Raw genomic sequence first — 22,644 nt, 5'->3', positions numbered from 1 at the left:
TGTCACCCCTGCTTATAACTACACATTTTCCTTAGAAGTAAAATAATCTGTCCTTTTATTGTCAATATTCAAGAATTTATTGGCTTAATAAAAGCTCCTATTTCTTGCTGACGTTACTTGTAAGTTATTTTTGCCTTATTTCAAGTGCACTGAGTTATTTGAGCCATTAACTAGACAAAAATACTTGGTGATATTTTGTGTTTTTGCAGTGAATGCATAAACCTGGTTGACTGGGTTTCATGCAAAGTGGGAAAAAATCACTTCCAGAGGATACAATTATTGCAATTTGCATATTACATGTTGTTTGTTTAACCTTGTTCACATTTTATGTTTTACCATGGTTGCAATCTTCTGTCAAAGTCACAAGCTTGAATTTCGAAACTCATACTTTACTTAACTTTTCCTTCAAGTGACACTTAAACCACAAACCCATCGTTTTCATCTTCTCCGTTATTTTCAAGCATCCTCCAGCAATTAATTTTGAAAATAGATTCTTTCCAAATTGAATATAAGAGCATAAATTAATCCTGGAAGCTTACAGAGTTTGCAGCTGTGCTCCAGTTAAGCCAAGCCAAACAGCCGAGGAGCTTCTGGCCCCGGAGGGCAGTTTCCTGACCCAACCTCAGCTGTGCTGCCTTCATCCAGGAGGTACACACAGAAACACTGTGTGGTTGCTACTCATGCAATAACTCTGGGTGATTTACAGGAATTTATTTTTTCTTAAAACCACAACTGACTGAGTAAAATTTTAAGCAGTGATTAATTTGCTTGCAGCTGTAAATATTTTACCATTAAATCCACTGCAGATTGCGGTTCCGCCAACTCAAACAAGAAGGAACAACCAGCAAAGCGGCTTGGGCACAAATGGTACTGGCTGCAAGTCACTGGGGGAAGTCAGTTAATGATCTGTTAATTTTTATTCCTTACTCTCATTTTGTAAATTGCATGCTATATTCACGTATTTGGAGTTTCCTGACTCCTCAAAAACTATATTTTTTTTCATTTCCATTAGCTACCAAAGGCTGGATCAGGGATCAACCATTCTTCAAATTCAACAAAAACTCATTTTCATCGGAGTTTTTAAAAAATGAATATTAAATATTAGTCTGAATTTGTTGCTGTCTTCAAATCCAAGTTACAAACCTGTTTAAAAGGATTTACATTTTATTTCTATATTTCTGTTAACTCTCAGTGTAATACCTGTTGAATGTGCTTGTATAATTTAAAAATTTTGTAGATGGTAATGATTGTTTTCGTGATTTTCTCGCTTTTTAAGCACTTTACGTTACCTTTGTGTTTCAAATGCGTTGTATTGATTACACTTAACAGAATTTGTTCTCTAGTATGAAAAGAAACGTATTCCAGCTGTGATTTTATAGAATAAACGGTGGGTTTGGACATCTGCTGCCTTTGCGATAAACCTGTGTGGAGACATGTATGCATAAACACATTAATGTAATTCCAGGGATATCGATGGTTACAGGTGCATTTCAGTAAATTAAAACATTACATTAAAAAGTTGATTATTCTTTTTTTTTTCCAACCATGAAAGGGGTACCTTGCAATGGATAATGAAAAAAAAGATAAAAAGCATTTCATTTGGAGAAAAAACTTAAATCTTATTTAAAAATGCTGCAACAAAAAAAATCCTAAATAAATTATTCTAAAAAAAAATTGCTGTTAAAATATGATTTTAACAGGAACTTTCAGCAAAACCTGTCTCAGTGTTTCAAGAGTTTTATCACAACAAAAACAAACATTTTGAGCTCACTCATCATAACTGTTAATCAGCAAACTTTTTTTAAGTGTTGTGTCTCCAATTCCATAATAATCTCTCTTCGCATAATTTTTTTAAAACTAAAAATTATTTTGTGGTGTCCGAGTCAGCAATAAAGCTTCAACGTTTAACAGAAAATAACTTCACACATTTAGGAAGAAGCTTTATTCATTTAATTTATTAAGATGCTACATAGTCCAACCAACTCGGGTTGGGGTTTTTTTCCGTTATTTTTTTTTCACCAGACTACTCGACTAAGAATTTTAATCATCTTCTCAGATAGACTTTTTATTTATATACATACAAAACAGTTTCTTGAGTGCTTACAATGATCACGGTGATGTTCGGAGACTTCAGGAAGGTTCAGCGTGAAACATTTTACAACCAGGCCCGAATCCGTTAGTGTTCACACATAACTGCTTTATTTGGTCAGTCCCATACGGTGAAATTTACAGCATCAGAGTCAGATTTACACATTTGATTACCGCAAATAATCTGGTGTTTTTAAAAGTGCCAAACATTTGGACGCTCCGAACGGGATGGAACTAAAGAACAACTTTGTGGAAACACTAGAGACTGAACTGTAGCTCCGGTCTGCTCTGCCCTCCCTCCAAAGCACAAAGTGATCCTCAACCCAAAAACCTCGCAGAGATACAGTAAAAACACAAACTCATGTTTATTTCCACTTACTTACCCACCAATCAGATCCATATCAACTTTCCCTCCACTCAACAGAAAAAAAAAATAGAACATTTCTGACATTTTCTTTATTTCTCAGCAAATGTGAACTGAAAGAAAGTTTTTGTCAACCTTTTACTGATTATTTCATTTGTACAGATGAAGATGAATATCACCAGCTGCTTATTTTTCCTTCGAAGAATGAAAACTAAAAAAAGACGCTCGTCAACCACAGAATATGGATTTGAAGATGTGAACATAGCTCGACTGCAGAAGAATCAGTGATGAAGAGATGATGAATCCACAAAAATAACAGAAAAAAAACTCAACAAAGGCGTGTATTTTTTTTGTTTGTTTTTTTAACATGCAATTTGCCAGAAATAAGACAAAATGTCAACAAATGTCACAATGAGACAGAGGAAAACGAGAGCTGAAAACAGTAGTTTCTCCGTCACATTCGGGACCCTGATCCTGCTGATGTCAGGGAAGCCATTTGATCTCCTCCAGTCTATCATGTACTGTAATTGTACCTCCATCTTGGCCTGAGAATAACTTGCCCCAACAGGTCACAAGGCAAAGCTTTCATATCGATTTACAGAAACGATCCAAACGTCACTTCAGTTTGCTGAAATACTTTTGACTGCTTTATCTCCTACCAAAGAAATATATATATATATATATATATATATATATATATATATATATATATATATAACATTAAACAAAAACTGCAACAAAAAAAAAGGACAAAGGAGGAAGAAGGAGAAAAAAACAGCAATTAAATTGTGCAAATCTACAGTCAAATGACAAAAGCAATTAAATTAGATTCAAAAGTCCAGATGCAACACTCGTGTGAACGCATGCAAACATCCTCCTCTAACAAGCCAGGATGTGGTGAGCAGTGATCGACAGGTGGCGGGAATAAATTAGGGCAACGAAAAACAAAAAAGACATGAGGAAATAAAACACCCCTTGTAGTGTTTCTTACACACATCAAAGCTGTTCCACAATCAAAGACGAGATTTTGCAAAGCCTTCGACTGGAGAAGACTCAGTTGTAGCCCTGTGTGCGACCCCTGACCTTTTGGGTCCTCCCTTCCTTTAAGAACAGGGTTCCACCGGAAGGAAAAGCATGATTTACTGCGCGGTGGAGTCGTCACATGTCGTAGAAGATCGGCTCTGGCGTGCATCAATTAGAAAAAGAAATGACAATCTAATCAAATAAAACGACATTCGCACAGCTGCAATCTGACCCGGTCGCATCGACGCTTTCTCGAAAACTCTCTGAACTGAATTGCCAGTTAAATTAAGAATCTGTTTCCCCACCAACCCCTGAAACAAATCATCTGAATACATGAAACTTTGGGAAGAAGGCCAGAAGGATTATGTGATGAGTACAGAGGTGTTTGTTCTTAAGATGAGTCATTTTTTCCCTCTTTTTCTCTCATAGATTACCGCTTTAAATTTAAACTTTTTACATAAATGGGACTGAATCAAAACTAGTACCGCCCCGCCCGCCCCCACCCAGCAAATATGGCATTCTGATCCAAAAATCATAGATCCTGTGTGTATTTTCATCCACCATGAAAAGCATGCTGCGGCTGACCGAAGTGCTGCGCTCTACAACATCAACTTCCCCACGATGACGCCGACGGTGAAGAAGAGGAGGATGAGGGCCACGGAGCGGGCGCTCAAGCCTTCCTCCCTCTTCATGGAGCGTGAGGCATGCTGGGATGACATGATGTTGCTCTTCCCCATCCGGAAACCATCATCTTCCTGCAACAGGTTGGAGGAGGAAGAGAAACGGAGGAAGAGGTTAAAAAAAAACTGTCCGGTTTGTTAATCAGTTGGGTAATGAATGGATTTTATTGATTCGTTGAAGTTTTATTTTTAGGAAAAACTGGATTTTTTCCCCCCACTAATGTCCTCTTTGGGTTTCCATAGTTCAGTGTGAGGTCAGCATCGTGTACAGCTTCTATTAACTACAACTCTACAACAAAGTGCTTCAATTATTTTTATCAATTACAAGAATAAAGTTAAAATGTTAGGAAAATAATTTAATTTGTAACCTTATGAGAACTCTGACACAAAAACTAAAATGAGGAATGTTGAGCATTTTGGGAAAAAATATTCTTAATTTAGTATTAAGAATATACTTAATAGAAAAACCTTTATCTTTTAATAACAGAATAAAATTATTATCTGAATTCAACTATTTTAAAGAAAGATCGACAAGCTGAGGAGGTCACATCAGATCTTGGTAATAAAGATTTTTTCTAATTAAAACAATTTTTTATCATAATTTTGAGATAATTTACTGCATCGATCATTTATCGAGATAAATTTCTATGAATTTTGGTGCATCGTTGTCACAATAAAATGCCAATTAACAATATTTAAAACCCTCCAAAACGGTCCGTATTGTCAATATTGTTAGTTTATCTTCTCCACTGTTCAACAACAGAATCAATAAAATTGAAAATATGTTTAAATGCAGTTACTGTGTGCATTTAATTCACACTTTTTTATGAGATTGGTGTCCTAAAGAAATGTATTATGAATGGGCATGTTTTTCATGCTTTCGGAGATATGATCACAGCCATACAGTTAGGTAAAAAATAAATAATAAATAGTTCTTAGTCACATTATCACCACAAAATATTGTGTACGTTTACTTTTTATCTATTTATTAATTTCTTTTTATTTATCTTTTTCACTGTTTACGTTTTAAAGATGTAAAGCCTCCCGGAAAACGTCCCAGTTAAACGACGTTTGACTAAAGTCCTACGGGGTTTAGAGTCCCAGTTGATGGCGTTCAACCAAAAACCTAGAGGTTGCAGTCCTTGTCAAACAGTGTTTTTGACTGAAGTCCCAGAGGGTTAGAGTCCCAGCTAAACGACATTTAACTGAAGTCCTAAAAGGGGTGTGGGTTTTAATGTTTTTATCTTTTTTAATCTTTTCTTTTTTCAAAATCTCTCTCTTTTTCATTGTTTATTTAATGTCACATGCTGTTTTTATTTTAATTATGTAAAGCACTTTGAAATGCCTTGCTGCTGAAATGTGCTATACAAATAAAATTTGATTGATTGATAAAACTTTAAGTCCATATCGCCCCTATTACTTAGGGCTGTAGTGATACAATAATCTCACGATACGATGCACGATATTCTGCTCACGATACGATTTATATTGTGATATTCAGCAAATGACACAATTCAATACACTTTTGCGATTTTCTGAAAGATTTTAGAGGGACAGAGTGATTTTTGGTGACACTTTGTGACTGTTATAGAGTTGGATTGAATTAATTTAACTGAAAACTGATTAAAAGCACCAACTACACAATACCTGGCTCTGGTTGGACATGGACACAGACTTAAAGTCCACAGCTGGACAAAATGAATCAAAGAAGTGGTGAGAAAACATGTTTCTTTTAATTGAAACAGTACAAACTGTAGCTTATATGCATTTGTAAAGTAAATAAAGTCACCAAGTACCTGCTCTGAATAGTTTGATACCTTTTTATCCTCGACACTTAACATGTGAATGACCTAATCACTCTCCCGGCGAAGCAAGCAGTGAGTGAGCAAGGTGACAGTTGGATGTTACGATACTTGCAGATGAATATCGATTTTTTTCTAGGAAAGAAAATATCAATATATATCGCAAAATCGATATTATTACACAGCCCTACTACTACTCCTAGTATATTCTCATCATAAAACAAAAATTCTCGTAATCTGGCCCTAATACTCAGTCGGACAACTCACAGAAAGAATGATTAAAATGAAAGCCACTTTTTGAAAACATTTTCTGTAACCTTCCTTCTGGAAAAGAAAGGAAAAAAAAAAGAATCGGATCCGATACTGTTTTTTTAAAGTCATATCGCCCAGCCCTAGAAAAGAGTTTATTTATCAGCTCAAAGAAACAAGATCTGCTTAAAGTTTCATCCGACCCAATCCCCTGAGGAACACACAAGGCGCCAGGCTTTAACACACTTCATTTCCCAGCAGCGGGTGGGGCGGGGTCGGGGCGCTCTGTTAGTTTAATCTGAGCCGCAGGACCAGCCAACAATCGCTCTGCCTCTGGCAGAGCCTTAAAGGGGAGGGATGGCGGTGATGTTGGAGAGGAGGCCGACTCTTTCTTGGCAGCCTGGTGGGAGCGCGTGTGACTCATGCCCAGCCCGACTTTTACAGAACTCCTTTTCAAACCTTACCTCATCGATAGTTGTGACTGATAGCAGGCTCATTGATTTAAATTACTTGTTGCAAAACTGGGCTTTGAGTAGCTGTCGAAGGGTGGAGGGCTCTCCGCTTTCTTTGACTCAACAAGCTAATTCATTTGCTTTACTTTACCGTGATTATTAATCAGTACCAAAATGACGGTTTATTGAAGTCATATAAACTTTTGATGAAAAGTTTATTTGTTCAATCTGTCTTTCATTTAGGATGCAGGATTCATTTCTGCCGTTTGGTTTTATACGCAGCACACATGAGAACATTTAGGCTTCATGATTTCTCAGACACTTCAGATTGGGGCTGAAACAATTAATCAGATTAATCAGATTAATCTTTATTAATCTTGATTAATTGTTTGTTGAAATAACTAGTTTAGTAATTGATTAATGGATATTTTGAGGGTACAGACGCAAAAAAAGCAATTTTTCTGAGAGAGCAGTAATTAAACCAAAATTGAAGGAAAAATAAGTAGATTTTGAATTTAAGATAAAAAAACTTTTGTCTGAAAATATGTTCTACCCAAAACTCATCAAGTGGCGTAGTTTTAGTTTCACATTATTAAAAAACTCTCAAGCACCTTTTGCTCTGCATTTATTAGTTACTGAATCCAAAAAATAATCAGTCAAAAAGAAAGGGCCGAACTTTCCATATATCGATGTTGGAAGCTTTTATTTTTTAGTTGCTGATGCATCCTTTGCTGCAAATAATAAAACATACACTAAAGGAATAATATGTTATTGCATCTTAGGCAATAAATTATTTTCTTATTTAAAAACCAATCGAATTATTTGTTTATTTCCGTCTTTTAATGTGTTTCTAATGTTGTGTAAAAGTGAAAACGATACAGACTGTGCCAAAATTTTTATCCAATTATCAGATATCAGATCAGATTAATTGATTGATCAACTACCAAAATAGTCATTAGTTGCTTAAAAATGACAAGACCTTCTCTTAGCAAAATCTGAATATGACCGATGGATTATTTCAGTGATGAAACATTAAGTTTACTGAAAACAAACAAAAATAAACTAAAATATATTTAAATAAAGTGTTTTGCATACATTTTTTTTGTGTTTTCCACATATATACCGTATTTTCCGCACTATAAGGCGCACCTAAAAACCTTTAATTTCTTCAAAAGCCAACAGTGCGCCTTATAATCCGGTGCGCCTTATATATGGACCAATATTGAGCCACAACAGGTCTAGCAACTACGGTAAGCAGCCACCAACTTCATTTTCCCCCGTAGAAGAAGAAGTGCGCGGTTCATGCTGGGATAGTTGTCAGAACGCTGGTTTGTTAATAAAGTTTGATAATACATTTAAAGCCAGGGGTGGAGGGGCGGGGGAAGAGAGACAGAGACTGCGGTGGCGGCAGCGTGTCGGTTGGTCTGTTACCCAGAAAGCAGTTGGGCACAATATCACAACACCGTGAGTGAAACAACGACTGGGGCAGCCTACTTCTTTACAAATGTGGATGTGTAATAATAGAGTACGGAACAAATCGGCAACCCAAACTGAAGCGTCTATTCTGTGTGCCTTATAATGCGGTGCGCCTTATAGTGCGGAAAATACGGTACATAAATATCATGACATTTCTTGGATCGATACTCATTATGTCATTAATAAAAGTTGAAAAACTATCCCTTAAAAACAAAAAGGAACATAAAACAGATCTAAAAATCCCATTAGCTGATCTAATGACAGCCAACATCTTATTTGAAATGGTCTTGATGGAAGGATGGATGTCAAGCAACCTTCCTTACAACTGTTGAAAAAAGACTAAGATGGACTTGGACAGACTTGACATTAATGGAGTTCAGTGTTTGAAACCAACTTTAAATCCTCTAAATAACTGAGCTCGTTGATCAGAAGCGCCCAAACATATTTTATCATCTGACACTCTGGTTTGAAAAACCAACATTATTTAGTCTGGATGTTTCAGTCTAAACAATGAGTGGTTTGATTTGTCAAATTGTACTTTTGGGGAGATAAGCAATCACATTTTTCATTCCACAACAAAGAATACATTTTAAGCCACAATTAAAACAACCTTTTAACTTTATTTAATTTCCCTTTGGGCTCAGTAAAGTGTTTTTTGAATTGAACAAACTCAAGTTTCCTGTCTGTTGACTTGTGAGCCTTTGAGAAATGGACCAACACAAGAGAAACGAGAAGGAATGAAGTAATTCTCGTCTTTTGAGTCGTTTTACTCACTCTAATCTGTTTGTTTTCTTCCCGTAGCCTTTGAGCCTCCATCTGCAGCCTCTTGCACTCCTCCATGAAATTTTTTACTTCTCCGTCGTTCAGGGTGGAGCTCAGCGACTTCACGGGCAGCGCAGACGACTCCGACTTCAGCAAGCTCGACGACATCTTATTGGACTCCATATCGTGCTGTAAGTGGGTAACGGAGGGTTGATGCAATCAGTAAACTGGTGCTAAAATGTTTACGCTAACATTCCCAACAACGTCTTAGTCGCCTGGCATGAAGTTAGACCCATCTGCTTACATTTGGGAACTTTAACACTGTTCATTTGCAACAGTAGAACGACACAGACACCTCTGTAGGAAAGTTCACCCAGGAGTGCCTTTCATAAGAGGATCAAGCTGGTTTCCATCACCATTATGTCTGCCTAAAACACTCCATGGCACACAGCCCCCCACTGGGAGCCCAGCAAACGTCTCATGTAGGTCATAACTAATTCAAAACAACTACTGAAGGCTGTTTTTGCTCCCTGTGTGCAATAAGCTGTTAGACTAAGCTGCTATCTCTGATGAAACGCCGTGTCTACAGCTGAACGTAATCAGGTGGCCGAGGAAGAACCACAACAAAAATAAACTACATGTGAGACCAAAACAAAGTGACTTTCTTAAAGGCCGTTGGAGTTAAAGAGTGGTTGTTGCAAGAAAAGGTGAAGAAACACAAGAGGAAATGGAAAAATAATTGACAACCAGAAGTTGTAATTTTGAAAAAGAAACTTGAGAGCGCAAAAAGAAAATAAATATGCAGCCTCTCCTTGTAAACGTATATATTAGGTGTTGTAGATGTGCTGGAAAGAAAGAAATATTGAATAAAAATATACCGTAGTACAACAATTTAAATGTAATGACACAATCAGCATGCACAATAAAACAAAGCAGAAAGTCCAAGAGCTGACCGTTTTTTCATTCTCCGTTGGCATCTCAAAAACACATCTCAGCTTCGAGTCCATCAACTCCTCTGGCTTTGCTTCTTTCCACTGCAGACAGAAAAATATTTTTATTATAAACTTGTGTTATTAGATAACACATGTCTCCTAATAAGCTGAAGGCTTATTTAACAATTAGTATGATAAATAACCAGAGTTATAATGAACAGCCAGCAGCACAAGAAATATTACATTAGCAAAATGAACCAAATTATTACAGACTGTTAAAAATCACTTATTTTACCAAGAATATATTAGACAGATTTAAAATAAAATATATATATATTTGTACCATAACAAAAAAATTGATTAATATTGGTATTATTAATAACATAACCAATAACAGTGACATTATTAATAATAAACATTTATATTTATTTGTACCAGTTCATGCTGCTCAAAACTGGTAAACAAAATTTGTGTTTCGTTTATGAAAAGCAGAAATTTAGGCTTATTAATATTATAATTTGAAATGGTTGACACACTTCTGCTAATGTGCTAACAGCGGAGCTAATTTTTCATTTAGCGCTTCTGCTAAGTTTGAATGAACAGATAAATCGGCTGCGATTTCCTTCATTTTGGGTGATACTTGCGTGAGAAACCAATCATATCTGCCACAGCAAAGGTTTGAAAATCAGCCGATGTCACCGTTTTATTGTTTTTATACAAACAAACAAAAATGATACTGTAATGGTTTAAGTGTTTTTTATGTGTTTTCCACGTTTGCAGAACAAGAAAATGCAGAAACAGTTTAGATAATATTCCCAAACTAGAGAAACACTTACCACTCCCTCCATGTCAGTCATGTCAGGAGGTGCTAGCATGGACTGGACCATAAACTTGTGCTTACTTTTTTCATTTGGGTCGTATTCAAAGGGTTGCAACATGACTGAAAAACAAAAGGACAATCAGTGACAGTAAAAATGAGCAAAACAGCACTGCAGCTTATCTGAGTCACAATATATTTCAGGTTGGCTTTAGGGACACAGCAGTAAATCTGAAAAGAAATTTGGTTGGAGATGAAAGAAGAAAGACACAGTTGTCTTCAATATAATAGTTTTTCCATTTTCTTTTATTTGAACTGGCAACATTTATTGAATATGATAAGACATAACGGTGCTTGATTTAAAAATCCCTTCCTACATGGAAGTGATGCAACCAATAAATCAGCCAGCAGCTGAAATCGAACAGTTTTTTTCTTGTTAATGTTTGGCAGATTAGACAGAAATATCTGTGTTTTCCATGCTAAATAAATGCATTTCATGAACTGAGGTTGAGTATAAAAATATGATTTTTTTAAATTATTTAAATCTAACCTCGAGTGCACCGAACCACAGTTTCCAACATGTCATTATTTGTCACACAAATATGACGTAATGCATTTAAAACTATTTACAAACTATAACCAGGCATTGTACTTTTTCAGCATTACTACATGGTTGTATCAAGAGTACTTTTTTTCTCTTTTTACATTTTATTGCTTTACTTTTTTAGTTTCTGTCGTCTGGCCAAAGTCACAGCATGGTGTGTGTTAGTTCTGTGGGTTCATCAAAACAAATATACATTTTTTTTCTTATTTTCTCCTTTTTATAAAAATGTTTCAATAAAAAAAGTAAAAGTAAAAGGAAGAAAAACAAAGTAATACTGAACCCTTCCCCCCACACAGTATGACTATCATTTTCACACCTTTAGTTTATTCATGGAAATCAAAAATAAAATGTATTTTTGCATCAGCAGATAAAACGGAACAGCAGACAGCATTTGTTACATCTTGAAATGTCTATCATGTCTACATAAAAGCCAAAGGCTTTGAGATGCTTGTACCGCATGGAAAAAGTGGTGAATATGACTCGTTTCTGTTACCATGATGATGATACAGAGACGGACCAACAGATACCTCTGGGGCTAATCTTTCTAACAAGTTTGAAGCCTTTTTCCTTCCGAGCATTACATATCGGCCTAACAGAAAGCAGGTGTGGAGAATATTTCTCCTCAGCCTCTCGCTTTATCAGTCCTCCTAGTATTTGATGTCACCGAGAAGGTATTTTAAAGCTGTAAAAATGACTTACAGTAATCACTTACTCGTGTCGTCAAACGGAGGTCTGGAAAGATGAAAATGGAGGATAATTTACCTCCCTTGACTCCAACTTTTAAATCAGGATGTAATCAGAAGCCATATTTCTACGTCAGTGCTGACTACGTCCTCTACGCTTGGGGGATTTTTTTATTATTTTTATTATAATTTCACTGAAAACAAATGACCTGTATTCAACGCTGGTCTAGAAATCAGCATGACTTTCATATATGGCACATGCCAATGCTCTCAAGAGCAGAGTTGTGCACCATTTCAGCAATCAATGTGGCTCAACATTGCAAATCAGAAACAGACGGCATGAACAGATTGAGAATGTCCCGTTTCAGTCAGACCCAATTTGCACAACCATCTAGCTTGGGTCCGCTGGGACAACACCAGAGAATGGAGGCAGGAACGTATGAATGCATTTTAGAGTAACAATGGAGAGAGTTAAAAAGGTTGTTTGAGATGAGAAAAAAGTCACAAGGCTTCAAAAAGAGCTTCTTTTTTAAGTTGTGTTATTTATTGCTCTAGTCTACTTTGTAAAACTCTCAGGAGCTAAATGTAGTAAGCACAGCAAAGGCAGCTGGGTAAACAACAACAACCATTAAAAGAAGCCCTCAAAAAAGCATCAACAGAATTGTTTACGTGTATAATTAATATTCAATACTCCACAATGGCGTAGGTTGACCTCCTGAGCTAAAGATGTAAAAAAGACATATAATTATATTCTTTTGAGTTATTTAACAGCAGATGAGGAGATGCGTGTCAGATCAAAAGTTATGTACATTTTGGTAAACCAGATCGAAATCTTCTCCGCTTAATCGCAGCTGCATTCAAATTTAAAAGAAAACAGTGCTGCTATGACGTGATGTCTTAGTGTAAAGCTTTATACAGATAAACTCTTAAATCAGTACGTCTATACAAGTGGAAACTGACCGACATAAAGTGGCTTCTTTGCATCAACAAGTCTGTAAAATCTGAAACTGGTGCACAGAAAACACTTGAAATTGAGGTGTTAGCATGTTATGACAGCCATCAACCTTTCATGCACTAACATACTTCACTCAGAGGCCTCTTCAGATATGCTGCAAGACTGACTGCTATGTAAAATGCTTCCTGCTCGCAGCATCACCATTTACAAAAACATTCTGAAGATACTTGGATGATTCAAGTTATGGCAATGTTTAATTTCCCCTTGGGATAGATAAAGTGGTTTTGTATTTTAATTCTTGAATTGAATAAGGACTGCTTCACATTAGGTTAGCTTAAAATGGGCTCAAGAATCCTCTGTCACTTTTAATTTGTTTGTGTTCCAATAAAAATACAAACGGTCACAGAGAGAAAACACAAAAAGGACCGTCCTCAGTTTTGTTTCATTTCAGATTCAGATTGAATTCAGAGTCCTTAAAACTCATTCTGTGATATGTGAAACTTTTACTTGTGGAAAGAATAGTTTTCCCTCAAGATATTGCAATAAATGTCCCTTTTCTTTTTCTGTGCCTCAGCTGGTCTCGTCAGCTCACAGTCCAAATAGCATTACTTGGGTTTAGAGTTGCCATCCATCCATCCATCCATCCATCCATCCAACCATTTTCTTGCACCCTCGTCCCTCAGTGGGGTTAGGAGGTGCTGGTTCCTCTCCAGCTAATGTTCCGGGCGAGAGGTGGGGTCACCCTGGACAGGTCGCCAGTCTGTCGCAGGGCAACACAGAGACACACAGGACACACAACCATGCACACACACACTCACACCTAGGGACAATTTAGACAGACCAATTAACCTGACAGTCATGTTTTTGGACTGTGGGAGGAAACCGGAGTACCTGGAAAAGGTTTAGAGTTGCGTTCAAAGCAAAAACTTGGGAACAGAAAACCAAACCTACAAACGACGTTACATACAGTGTGAGATTAAAGAACAGAGCTTTGTCAAAAAGGGCTGCTGAGACATTGACCTGAAGACAAAACTAACAAGAATGTGAAAGCACACTCTCCAAATGTATTCAGATTGAGATTTCTCAGGGCACAATGCCTTTACTCCCCTGATTATGTGCTTCTGAGACTGTCCTATTCAATTAAATCTGAAAGGGAAATAAGTACTGACTACACAGAAATAACCTGCAACTCATCGGCTTCCACTTTATACGTTGAACTTTGTTATGAAAATATTTTTGACTTGAAATGGAGCTAGTACGGCCTCTGATTATTAGAAAACATCAGACATAACTCTGAGACTTTTGAGCTGATACATTGAGTAAATATCTACTCAGATCTCAGCTTGGACAGATGAATCAGTCTCTGGTTCAGTCAAAACAAAAAGCCCACAGGAAATAAATGTAAGGACAAGCTAATGAAACGATAACACTATCCAGAGCTGCATATACTGTGTCTTAAAAACATTCACAGTGGGCTACATACATTTTAATAGTTGTGGATATGGAAGATGTTTTTACATGGTCAAGTTAGACTTTTCCATTTAGAAGATGTTAACACCAATCATGAACAACATTCTTGTGGTTGCAGTCAAACTCAGCGTACAGTTACAGCAAAGCAGTATATATAATTATATTAGGGCTTGGACTTTAATGAATTAATTTTGATTAATTATTTCGATACATTTCAACTTGTTTAAATGTAATTAATGGATTACATACATTTTACTTGTATGTTTCTGGTACACCGATAAATCTGACACACAAACAACTCAGTGGATTATATTTCTAACTTAGTTACTTGGGATTAGTTTGCAAATAATTAATCTCACTTAATTGCATTTTAATTGTACCCCATATTTTGACAAAATAAGTAACTTTCTCAATTCAAAAACAGTTTACTGCTAAATTACTAGATATATAGATTAAGTAAAATGTTAGAAATCAGATGCAAACCCACAGCAGCTCTTATGACTTTACATTAATAGGCTTAATTGAATTTTATATGTTTTAGTACAAAATCGCCACCAAAAGCAACAAGCGATGTAGATGCTGACCTTTTTTTAGCTAAAGAAAGCACAAGGAGCAGCAATTTGAATTAAATTTAGCAGAGCAAGCCTCGCCAAATATAATTTGAGACAGTCAGTACAGATAATATTTTACTATTTTTACTTTAAAAGGTATGGAAAACGGGCTGCACAGTGGCGCAGTTGGTAGAGCTGTTGCCTTGCAGCAAGAAGGTTCTGGGTTCGATTCCCGGCCCGGGTCTTTCTGCAGGGAGTTTGCATGTTCTCCCTGTGCATGCGTGGGTTTTCTCCGGGTACTCCGGTTTCCTCCCACAGTCCAAAAACATGACTGTCAGGTTAATTGGCCTGTCTAAATTGCCCCTAGGTGTGAGTGTGTGTGTGCATGGTTGTGTGTCTCTGTGTTGCCCTGCGACAGACTGGCGACCTGACCAGGGTGACCCCGCCTCTCGCCCGGAACGTTAGCTGGAGATGGGCACCAGCAACCCTCCCGACCCCACTGAGGGACAAGGGTGAAAGAAAATGGATGGATGGAGGTATGGAAAACCTTAAATCCATCTGGATGTATCCAAAACAATGTGCTCTGTTTTTAATAAGTACATTTCCTGAAATACAAGAATCCACATTTCACGGTTCTGTCAACTGCAGTGCTTTAAAAACACCATGTAAGCCTGAGTACTTGCTGGGAAAAGAAACTGGCTACAGAGCACACCTTTAAGTTTGCCAACGAAATTCTGTGCTAAGGCAAGAAATCCTGTTTCGTGACTCCAAGTTGACCCTTTTCAGCCTAATAAGGGTGATGAATGATGGCAGCTGAGATGGACTCAGCTTGTCACCTACTGTTGACAGCGAGCAGCAGTAACTCAGTCTGGGGTTGTTGACACCAGATAGGGGAGGCTGTAAAATGAGCATCTGGTTGGGGTGTCACAGTATGGAAACATGCGTCTCTTTACTCCAGAGCGAGTGGAAAAGCATCCTGGTAGAACTCGCTGTACTACCTGGCTTTTTGGAGGAAATGCTTCGGAAATTTCCTTTAAAATTTTACATTGTTACCCAATATTTAAAAAAAAAATTATAATTGTTTGAAGGGAAATTTTGTTTACAGAGACATAATCAATTTTATTTATAGTCTTGGTTGTGAGGCGTTTTTATTCCCTTTTATTGTTTTTGTGTTTTATTTTGGAAATTTGAAATGTCTTCCAATTCCAGTGCTAAGTGCCTAAATTAAAGTTTCTAAGTTTCTGAGAGGGTGAACTTGCATTATTATGTCATTATCAATGCATTACTTGAAAATGATCTCAATAATAATATTTATATTGTAATAATTACTGGGGGAAAAAAATCTGTATAGTGACAATCCAAAGAGCTGCATAGTTAGATACTGGTGTATTATATTATTTTATACTTATGGACTAAATATCCAACATTTTAATGAACTACAGTAGACTCCCAGCTGCACATACACAAGTTTGATTGACAGCACTAGAATCCGCCTCCTGGCTCAGATTGGTTGTTTCTAGTTAGCACTGGCAGAAAGCATAAAAGTTAATTTTTTCCACAGATTACCCGTCTCAAACTACGGTCATGATATAGTGGCTGTTTTAACAAATAAATTAAATTAAATAAAGTTACACATGCACAGTTGAAGCCATCTTTGAACAACTGCAAAAGCTGTGCCCACTCCTGAGGGCACAGCCAATCAGCAGCAAGGAAAATAAATGGTGCTCCTGGACCGGCTGCTTTGCAAACACCAGAAAATAGCATGTTAAGTACAATCGCACCTACATATTTCAGCTTTTTACGCTGCATTTTCTTTTGATTTACTACTAAAAAAAACCAAGAATAAGCAAATTCGGAGTCACATCGCAGAGAAAAATGTACCATAACGCTGGGGTTCACTGAAACTTATAGAAAAATCTAACAAACAAGTCAGTACTACTAATTTATCCTTACCAGAGACATTGATTGAGGTGCCTGCATCGATAATGCCGCTGTTGGGCCGCACACAGTACCGGCGGGGCGCTGTCGTCTTGACCTTAAAACATACATTCCTTTCTGTAGGGTTGGAGAGCTTAAGATTTGTGGTGACCACGTCTGAAAACGGACCTGAGAGAAAAGTAAACAGAAGAGACCCGTAAAAATATGAACTGTACGTAATCTTAATGGCTGGAAAAATAGGAGAGAAAAAAGAAAAGAGAGATAATTTCCAGGAAGAAACACATAAACTAAATCTGCAGAGAGATTCTTTTTATTTTAAACCTAGGGAGGTTATGATCTGAGCGACCACACAAACGGGTTTATACCATTTGTGTGGTCAGATTACCGCAATGCCAAATGCTAGAAAAACAAGACAAATCAAAAAGACAGATGGAGAATAAACTGTAACTGGCACGCAAACTCAAAAAGTTCGTAACGTCTTCAAGCTACACAGTAAAAATGATCAAGATTCATCAAAATATACAATCCATCATTTACTGCTGCAGGGGAAACACCAGCAACAGAAAAACAGTCAAATAACAAAAGACTATTTCAAACAAATCCATGTTTTAACAAACTGGACTGAACAGCATCTATAATCCAGAAAAAATAAACCTATAAATCACATTCTTCTTTTATGGTAAAACCTAAAAACAGGACAGCTAACGCACTTTGGCTTCAATTAACCACAGACATCATTATAGATGCAGCCCACATCTCTACAAGGCTCTCCCAGGCCAGCTGCATTAGGTTGCACAGATTTGTCAATAACGCAGAAAACCAGAGTCCCTGGAAAAAAAAATTTTTTTTTAAAAATCGACACTAACGAAATTCCTGTTCTCTGCAAAAGATTTGAAATTGACTGTAATTTAAAGTATCACATCTGGGGGCAATGAAATCTCAAAAATGACGACAAACAGCAGTTTCATTTGGCAGAGAAAACTCATCACATTTAGTTTGCATACTGGTCCCATATTGTGTAAATAACGCAAGATGGCTGACAAAAGCTTGAAATACCTTGAAGACCTTGTTTTGTTAATTTAAAGCTGAAATAAATGACTCTTTAGTGGAAACCCTCAAGGATTTAATATGGCCTTGCAAACGCAAATTAAAATTTCACGAATAAATGAAATTCGAGTCAAATTACAGTTTACATCCTGATAAATGTGGGGCTGACGGAAAGCTTTCAGGCAATTCAAGCTCTTTTTCTCATCCGTCTACACAAAATTCATAACTATAACAAAGCAAAAATGTGGATTAGTAGGAGTCTGGTATCAATTAAATTAAAATAAAACAGAAATGTACAATTTAGTAACACTTTCGGAACAGTATGAACGTCAAAACAGACATTAACGCATCCTTCGCAAAGAAATGAAACCTTATTTAGAGTTCAAGTTAACCAAGTTGAATTACTCTGATTTTTTCTGTCTTATATAAAAGGAGAGGCAGCATAAAAAAATATTATAGCACCAGAAAGGGATACATGCAAAGTTAACCAACTTTAGACCAACTTATTTGTCACATTTAAAGGGAATCATGGACTCTAATAATCTATCAGCAGCTCCTGCAGCCGTTAAAAATCAAAATACAGCTGAATAAATAAAAATAACACCACTGATAACAGCAGAGCAGTGTCTATTACTGCTCTGTTCAGTGGATAAGGATTTAGCACTAATAATAAGTAAACATTAACAAATGTTGTGCTCACATGGGAGCTGACGAGTAGAGCAGCTGTGGGAACCTACTCTGCTGATTAAAACTAAAAATATGATGAAATATATCCAGAAACTGAAACAAAGCAGGATACATTTTCAATGGCCAGATCCTTTACAAAATAAACTAAACCTTTTGTTTAAACCAGATCCTTGTTTGCCCACCTGAATCCAAAATTAATACTTCCAAAAAGGACATTGCTACTTCTAAGTGTTAAGCTTATCTATATGAAAAAATAGCTCTAAATCGGTACTAAATTTCTGGCTTCTTACTCGTTTTAATATAATTAAGAGAAAGAAAATATCGTTATTCAGTTGTTGAACATATTCTGAGGCACAGAGGCTTTAAAACAGGTTTCCACAGAATCAAAAAACAGTGGCGTATTTTTTATTATCGAGTTTCAACTTTAATTGTGTTAATTAATCCTAACAACTCCGTTCAGGCTGCATTTTCTTTGGTTAATAGAAATATGTTTTCATGTTATACAACATAATAATCATGCTAATTCAGAATTAAGGTGGATAATATTCGTTTTTCTTATTCTGAAACATAGCAAACTAAACCCATCAAATGTTTTTGTCCAGTTTTTGTTCAGACTGGACAAAAGCTGCATTGAAATGAAAACAATACAAAGCAAAAACAAACAACGTCTCCTTGGAAACTTATCAGCAAACTAAATATCCCTTTCACCTTCTGCACAAACGGCATTGATTTGTTGAAATGTTTTCTACATTGGCAGAGAACTAACAAACTGAAACGAGTTCCTCCCGAAATAACAGAGATAAAGGAAATTCATAATTGACTAAGCAACAATAAGAAAGTCTATGATTAAAACTCGAAGATCAAGATCATACACATAATTTGCAGGCTAACAGTTTTCAAATGTAATGTTTAACTTCTAGAATACCATTTTAAAATATACATATTTGTAATAAAGTCCTTATTTATTTATTTTTAGCTAACTACCACAAAATTAGTATGTTGTATCAACAGTAATCCCCATCTGCAGATCTTCTATGTTGTGAAAAATGTTACAGCTTACAGAATACCATTTGTTTTCCCATTTAACAATTATAAATCACTCTCACTGCTCAAATCAAACATGTTTTATCATACCAGACGTCTATAGAAGCAGCTACTTTGAGGATAAGATTTGAAACTGAGTAAAGCAAACTTTTACTGACAAAAACATGGACATATAAAGTTTCAGATCAGCAAACATCATCAGCTTCCCTTCTTTTCTGAGCAAAGACAAAAGGTAAATTCACACCTTCATAATCTTTGACAAGTAAAAATAAACTTCAGTGAAACAATCTAAACATCTACGTCTTCCTGGAAGTAGCTTTGGGTCTAATTCAATTTGTGACAACCATAGATAAAAGCTGAAGACTTTTATGAAAAGATTATATTTAAGAAAACACAATGCATAGCTGGATCTTACAGTCGAATTCTTTGTTCCCTTAGATACGCATTACTAAAGTTTGTGCTGGCAGTAAAACTGCTTAAAGGTGGTAAAGTTCAGTTCTTGATTGTTTAGGATATTTAATCAAGAGGTCATGCACAAAGCTAAGCGGCCTAAACTTTTATTTACGGGGTTTTCACACTGTGTGCCTACAGAACTACTTAGGGATTAATTATGAGCATGTGATTTGTGGTTATTACCTCGTGTGCCAAGACTGAAATCTTTCTGCTTTGCACAGAAACATAGATTAACACAATTAAATGAAAAAACAGCTAAATCATCTGCAAAGGTTTTAGGCCTTATAGGATTACATTGTTGCCCACGGTTATAAAAAAAAACAAACAATTAAAACTGTAAAAAGAAAGAAAAAGCGGCTTTGTAGGAGTGGTTGCTGTTTTTACTGCCTGGCATTACAACTGGGAGGCTGTAAGAATAAAAAAAAAATAAGCTTGCAAGCTGATGTCAAATGCATCAACAAAAATAGTGCCACTTTAAATAATGATTGTCACTAACTAAACCACAAAAAAGGTTATGATTGAGGCTTTACTGCTTTTGTACAACACTGTAAACTATGCGAGAGGTTGCTTCGAGTCAAAAATATGACAGTGTGATAGATAGATAGATAGATAGATAGATAGATAGATAGATAGATAGATAGATAGATAGATAGATAGATAGATAGATAGATAGATAGATAGATAGATAGATAGATAGATAGATAGATAGATAGATAGATAGTGTAAAAGTTGTGCAAAAGTCAAAACCTGGGCTTTTTTTCAATAGATAAAATCACGATATGCTTTATACTCGCATCCAGGCTGAGAAAATAAGCTAAAAGGAGAGACGGTCAGAAGAATAAAGAAGTTGCAAAACACAGATAGACTAACTAATTATTTTATTCCAGTACATGACCTCACGTTTCACCCCTTCTTCAGTTACCCTGACCTGGCATGTGGCTCAAGTGATAACAAGATCCCAGCAAAAGTGAAACAATTAAACACATTTTTTCTTGATGCATGTGGTAAAATTGCCACCGTGTTATTTAAAACAATTTTGACCAGATGTGTTACAGACCAACAATATACCAACAATCTCATTGATAAGACTTGATGCCTGTTGCTCACTTTTTCATTTTAAAATCCTCCATTGTCTCCTTTGATTGGAGTCATCATTGCTAATAAAGAATGATGATTTTCTGTAAATCCTTGCATATTTCTGAAATCCTAATCACCTGCACGTTGAAAATGCATTGCATACATTCCATTGTGTAGCTGATAAAATAAGACGTTCATTAAATATGTCAATAAAACGACAAATGTAGCAATAATGAAACAATTTCATTGATATTTTAATTCATCTGAGGACTGAGTATTAAATTGCATAGGAGCGTGATTAGACTTTATGTTTCTTTTGAACACATTAAAATTTCAACTTCTTGCATTTTTCATGCCAACTAAAACAATCCCTAATAATTAATACATTTGAATCATTCATTAAGCCCATTCAAGCAAATATTTCACAATTACATGGTGGATATATTAGAACTATTCTATTTTCAATTTTTTTTTTCTGTGTCTCTTATAAATATCCATCATTGTCTGAGCAGTTTATTTTCTTTTGTGCATTTCAAGAGCCAAAGTTTAATATCTGGAGCTGTGGCAGAGCTTTTTAATCTGCTGCAACATGCTGAAGTATGTTGCATGGAGTACAATGAGAGTTTATGTAACATTATTCGGGCCTAAAGCAACGTGATATCTCTAAACCGAATACCAAGCGTAGCTAGGATGTTTGCTACTGTTGCTGAACCCTCAACAGTGAATGTTGACGCCACCGTAATGATGTTAAACAGCAGAAGCTGCCCAGTATCCGCGTCCTGTCAAGTTATTAGATGACAGCTGGCTGGCCAATCAGAGAGCAGGCTAATGCTACTAAGCTATCAGTGCTAGAGGTGATTTAGCTGAGGAGTATGGCATTTTTACTATTTCACAAAGCCTCATTATGCACAAGAGAGTAACAATGCCTTCTGTAAGCCAACAGGTGTGCGTTTCGTGTATGAACGCTTAAATATGGTTGCTGCAGGGAAAAATGAGCGACAAGGCCCAGCTAACTTCACCGTCGAAAGCTAATCCAGCTAGCAGATCACCTAGCATGAGTCCTTTCAGAAAAGCATTGGGTCTTTACAAAGCAATACTGTCAAAATACAACTGCTCTGCAGCCTCTCCCCGTTTTGATTATTCCTACACTGGACTGCCCCCCATTTTCATGCTGGCAGAGGAAGCTCCCCCTCCCCTCCTCTCGTCCACAGCCGGGGCCCTCCCCTCTTACCTCTGAATTTCAGTTCGTGCTGAGGCTCCAAGAGCAGAACCTGTTCCGGCCTGGCCATATCCCAACAACTGGAGCGGGGTTATCGCACTGCAACCACTTCCTGACACCTAGCCCCGTGTTAGGATGTTGTTAAACCTGCTAAAGGCTTCTGTTTTCTGTGAACTAGCGGTGTATATTCCGTCCCCCACGGTCACAAGTACTACCAGAGCTGCTAAAGGCTGCTGTGATGCAGCAGGAAGGGAGTCAGCCCAGTGACGTC

At 36.6% G+C, this 22,644-nt stretch overlaps 1 protein-coding gene across 1 annotated transcript; it reads right to left on the bottom strand.

Moving 5' to 3' along the window:
* Positions 1–2,176: 2,176 nt before the first annotated feature.
* On the bottom strand, positions 2,177–22,644 carry LOC103464667 (vesicle-associated membrane protein-associated protein B/C-like). Its single transcript, XM_008408914.3, has 6 exons — positions 22,386–22,644; positions 16,862–17,014; positions 10,665–10,768; positions 9,850–9,930; positions 8,909–9,085; positions 2,177–4,230 (listed from the first exon to the last, which is right to left on the bottom strand). The coding sequence occupies exons 1-6, from the start codon at positions 22,441–22,443 to the stop codon at positions 4,075–4,077; spliced, it is 729 nt and encodes a 242-aa protein (XP_008407136.1). The 5' UTR covers positions 22,444–22,644; the 3' UTR covers positions 2,177–4,074.

This window comes from Poecilia reticulata, chromosome 5 (genome assembly GCF_904066995.2).
Source record: "Poecilia reticulata chromosome 5, P_reticulata-male-v2, whole genome shotgun sequence".
Classification (NCBI taxonomy): Eukaryota; Metazoa; Chordata; class Actinopteri; order Cyprinodontiformes; family Poeciliidae; genus Poecilia; species Poecilia reticulata.
This window is presented reverse-complemented; position numbering and strand designations above follow the sequence as displayed.

Excerpts from the sequence above, each read along its gene's own strand:
- LOC103464667 (XM_008408914.3), bottom strand. The coding sequence starts at position 22,443 with ATGGCCAGGCCGGAACAGGTTCTGCTCTTGGAGCCTCAGCACGAACTG. Across the intron at positions 9,931-10,664 it reads TGACTGACATGGAGGGAGTG|TGGAAAGAAGCAAAGCCAGA; the intron begins GTAAGTGTTTCT and ends TTCTGTCTGCAG. Across the intron at positions 9,086-9,849 it reads CAACGGAGAATGAAAAAACG|CACGATATGGAGTCCAATAA; the intron begins GTCAGCTCTTGG and ends ACCCACTTACAG.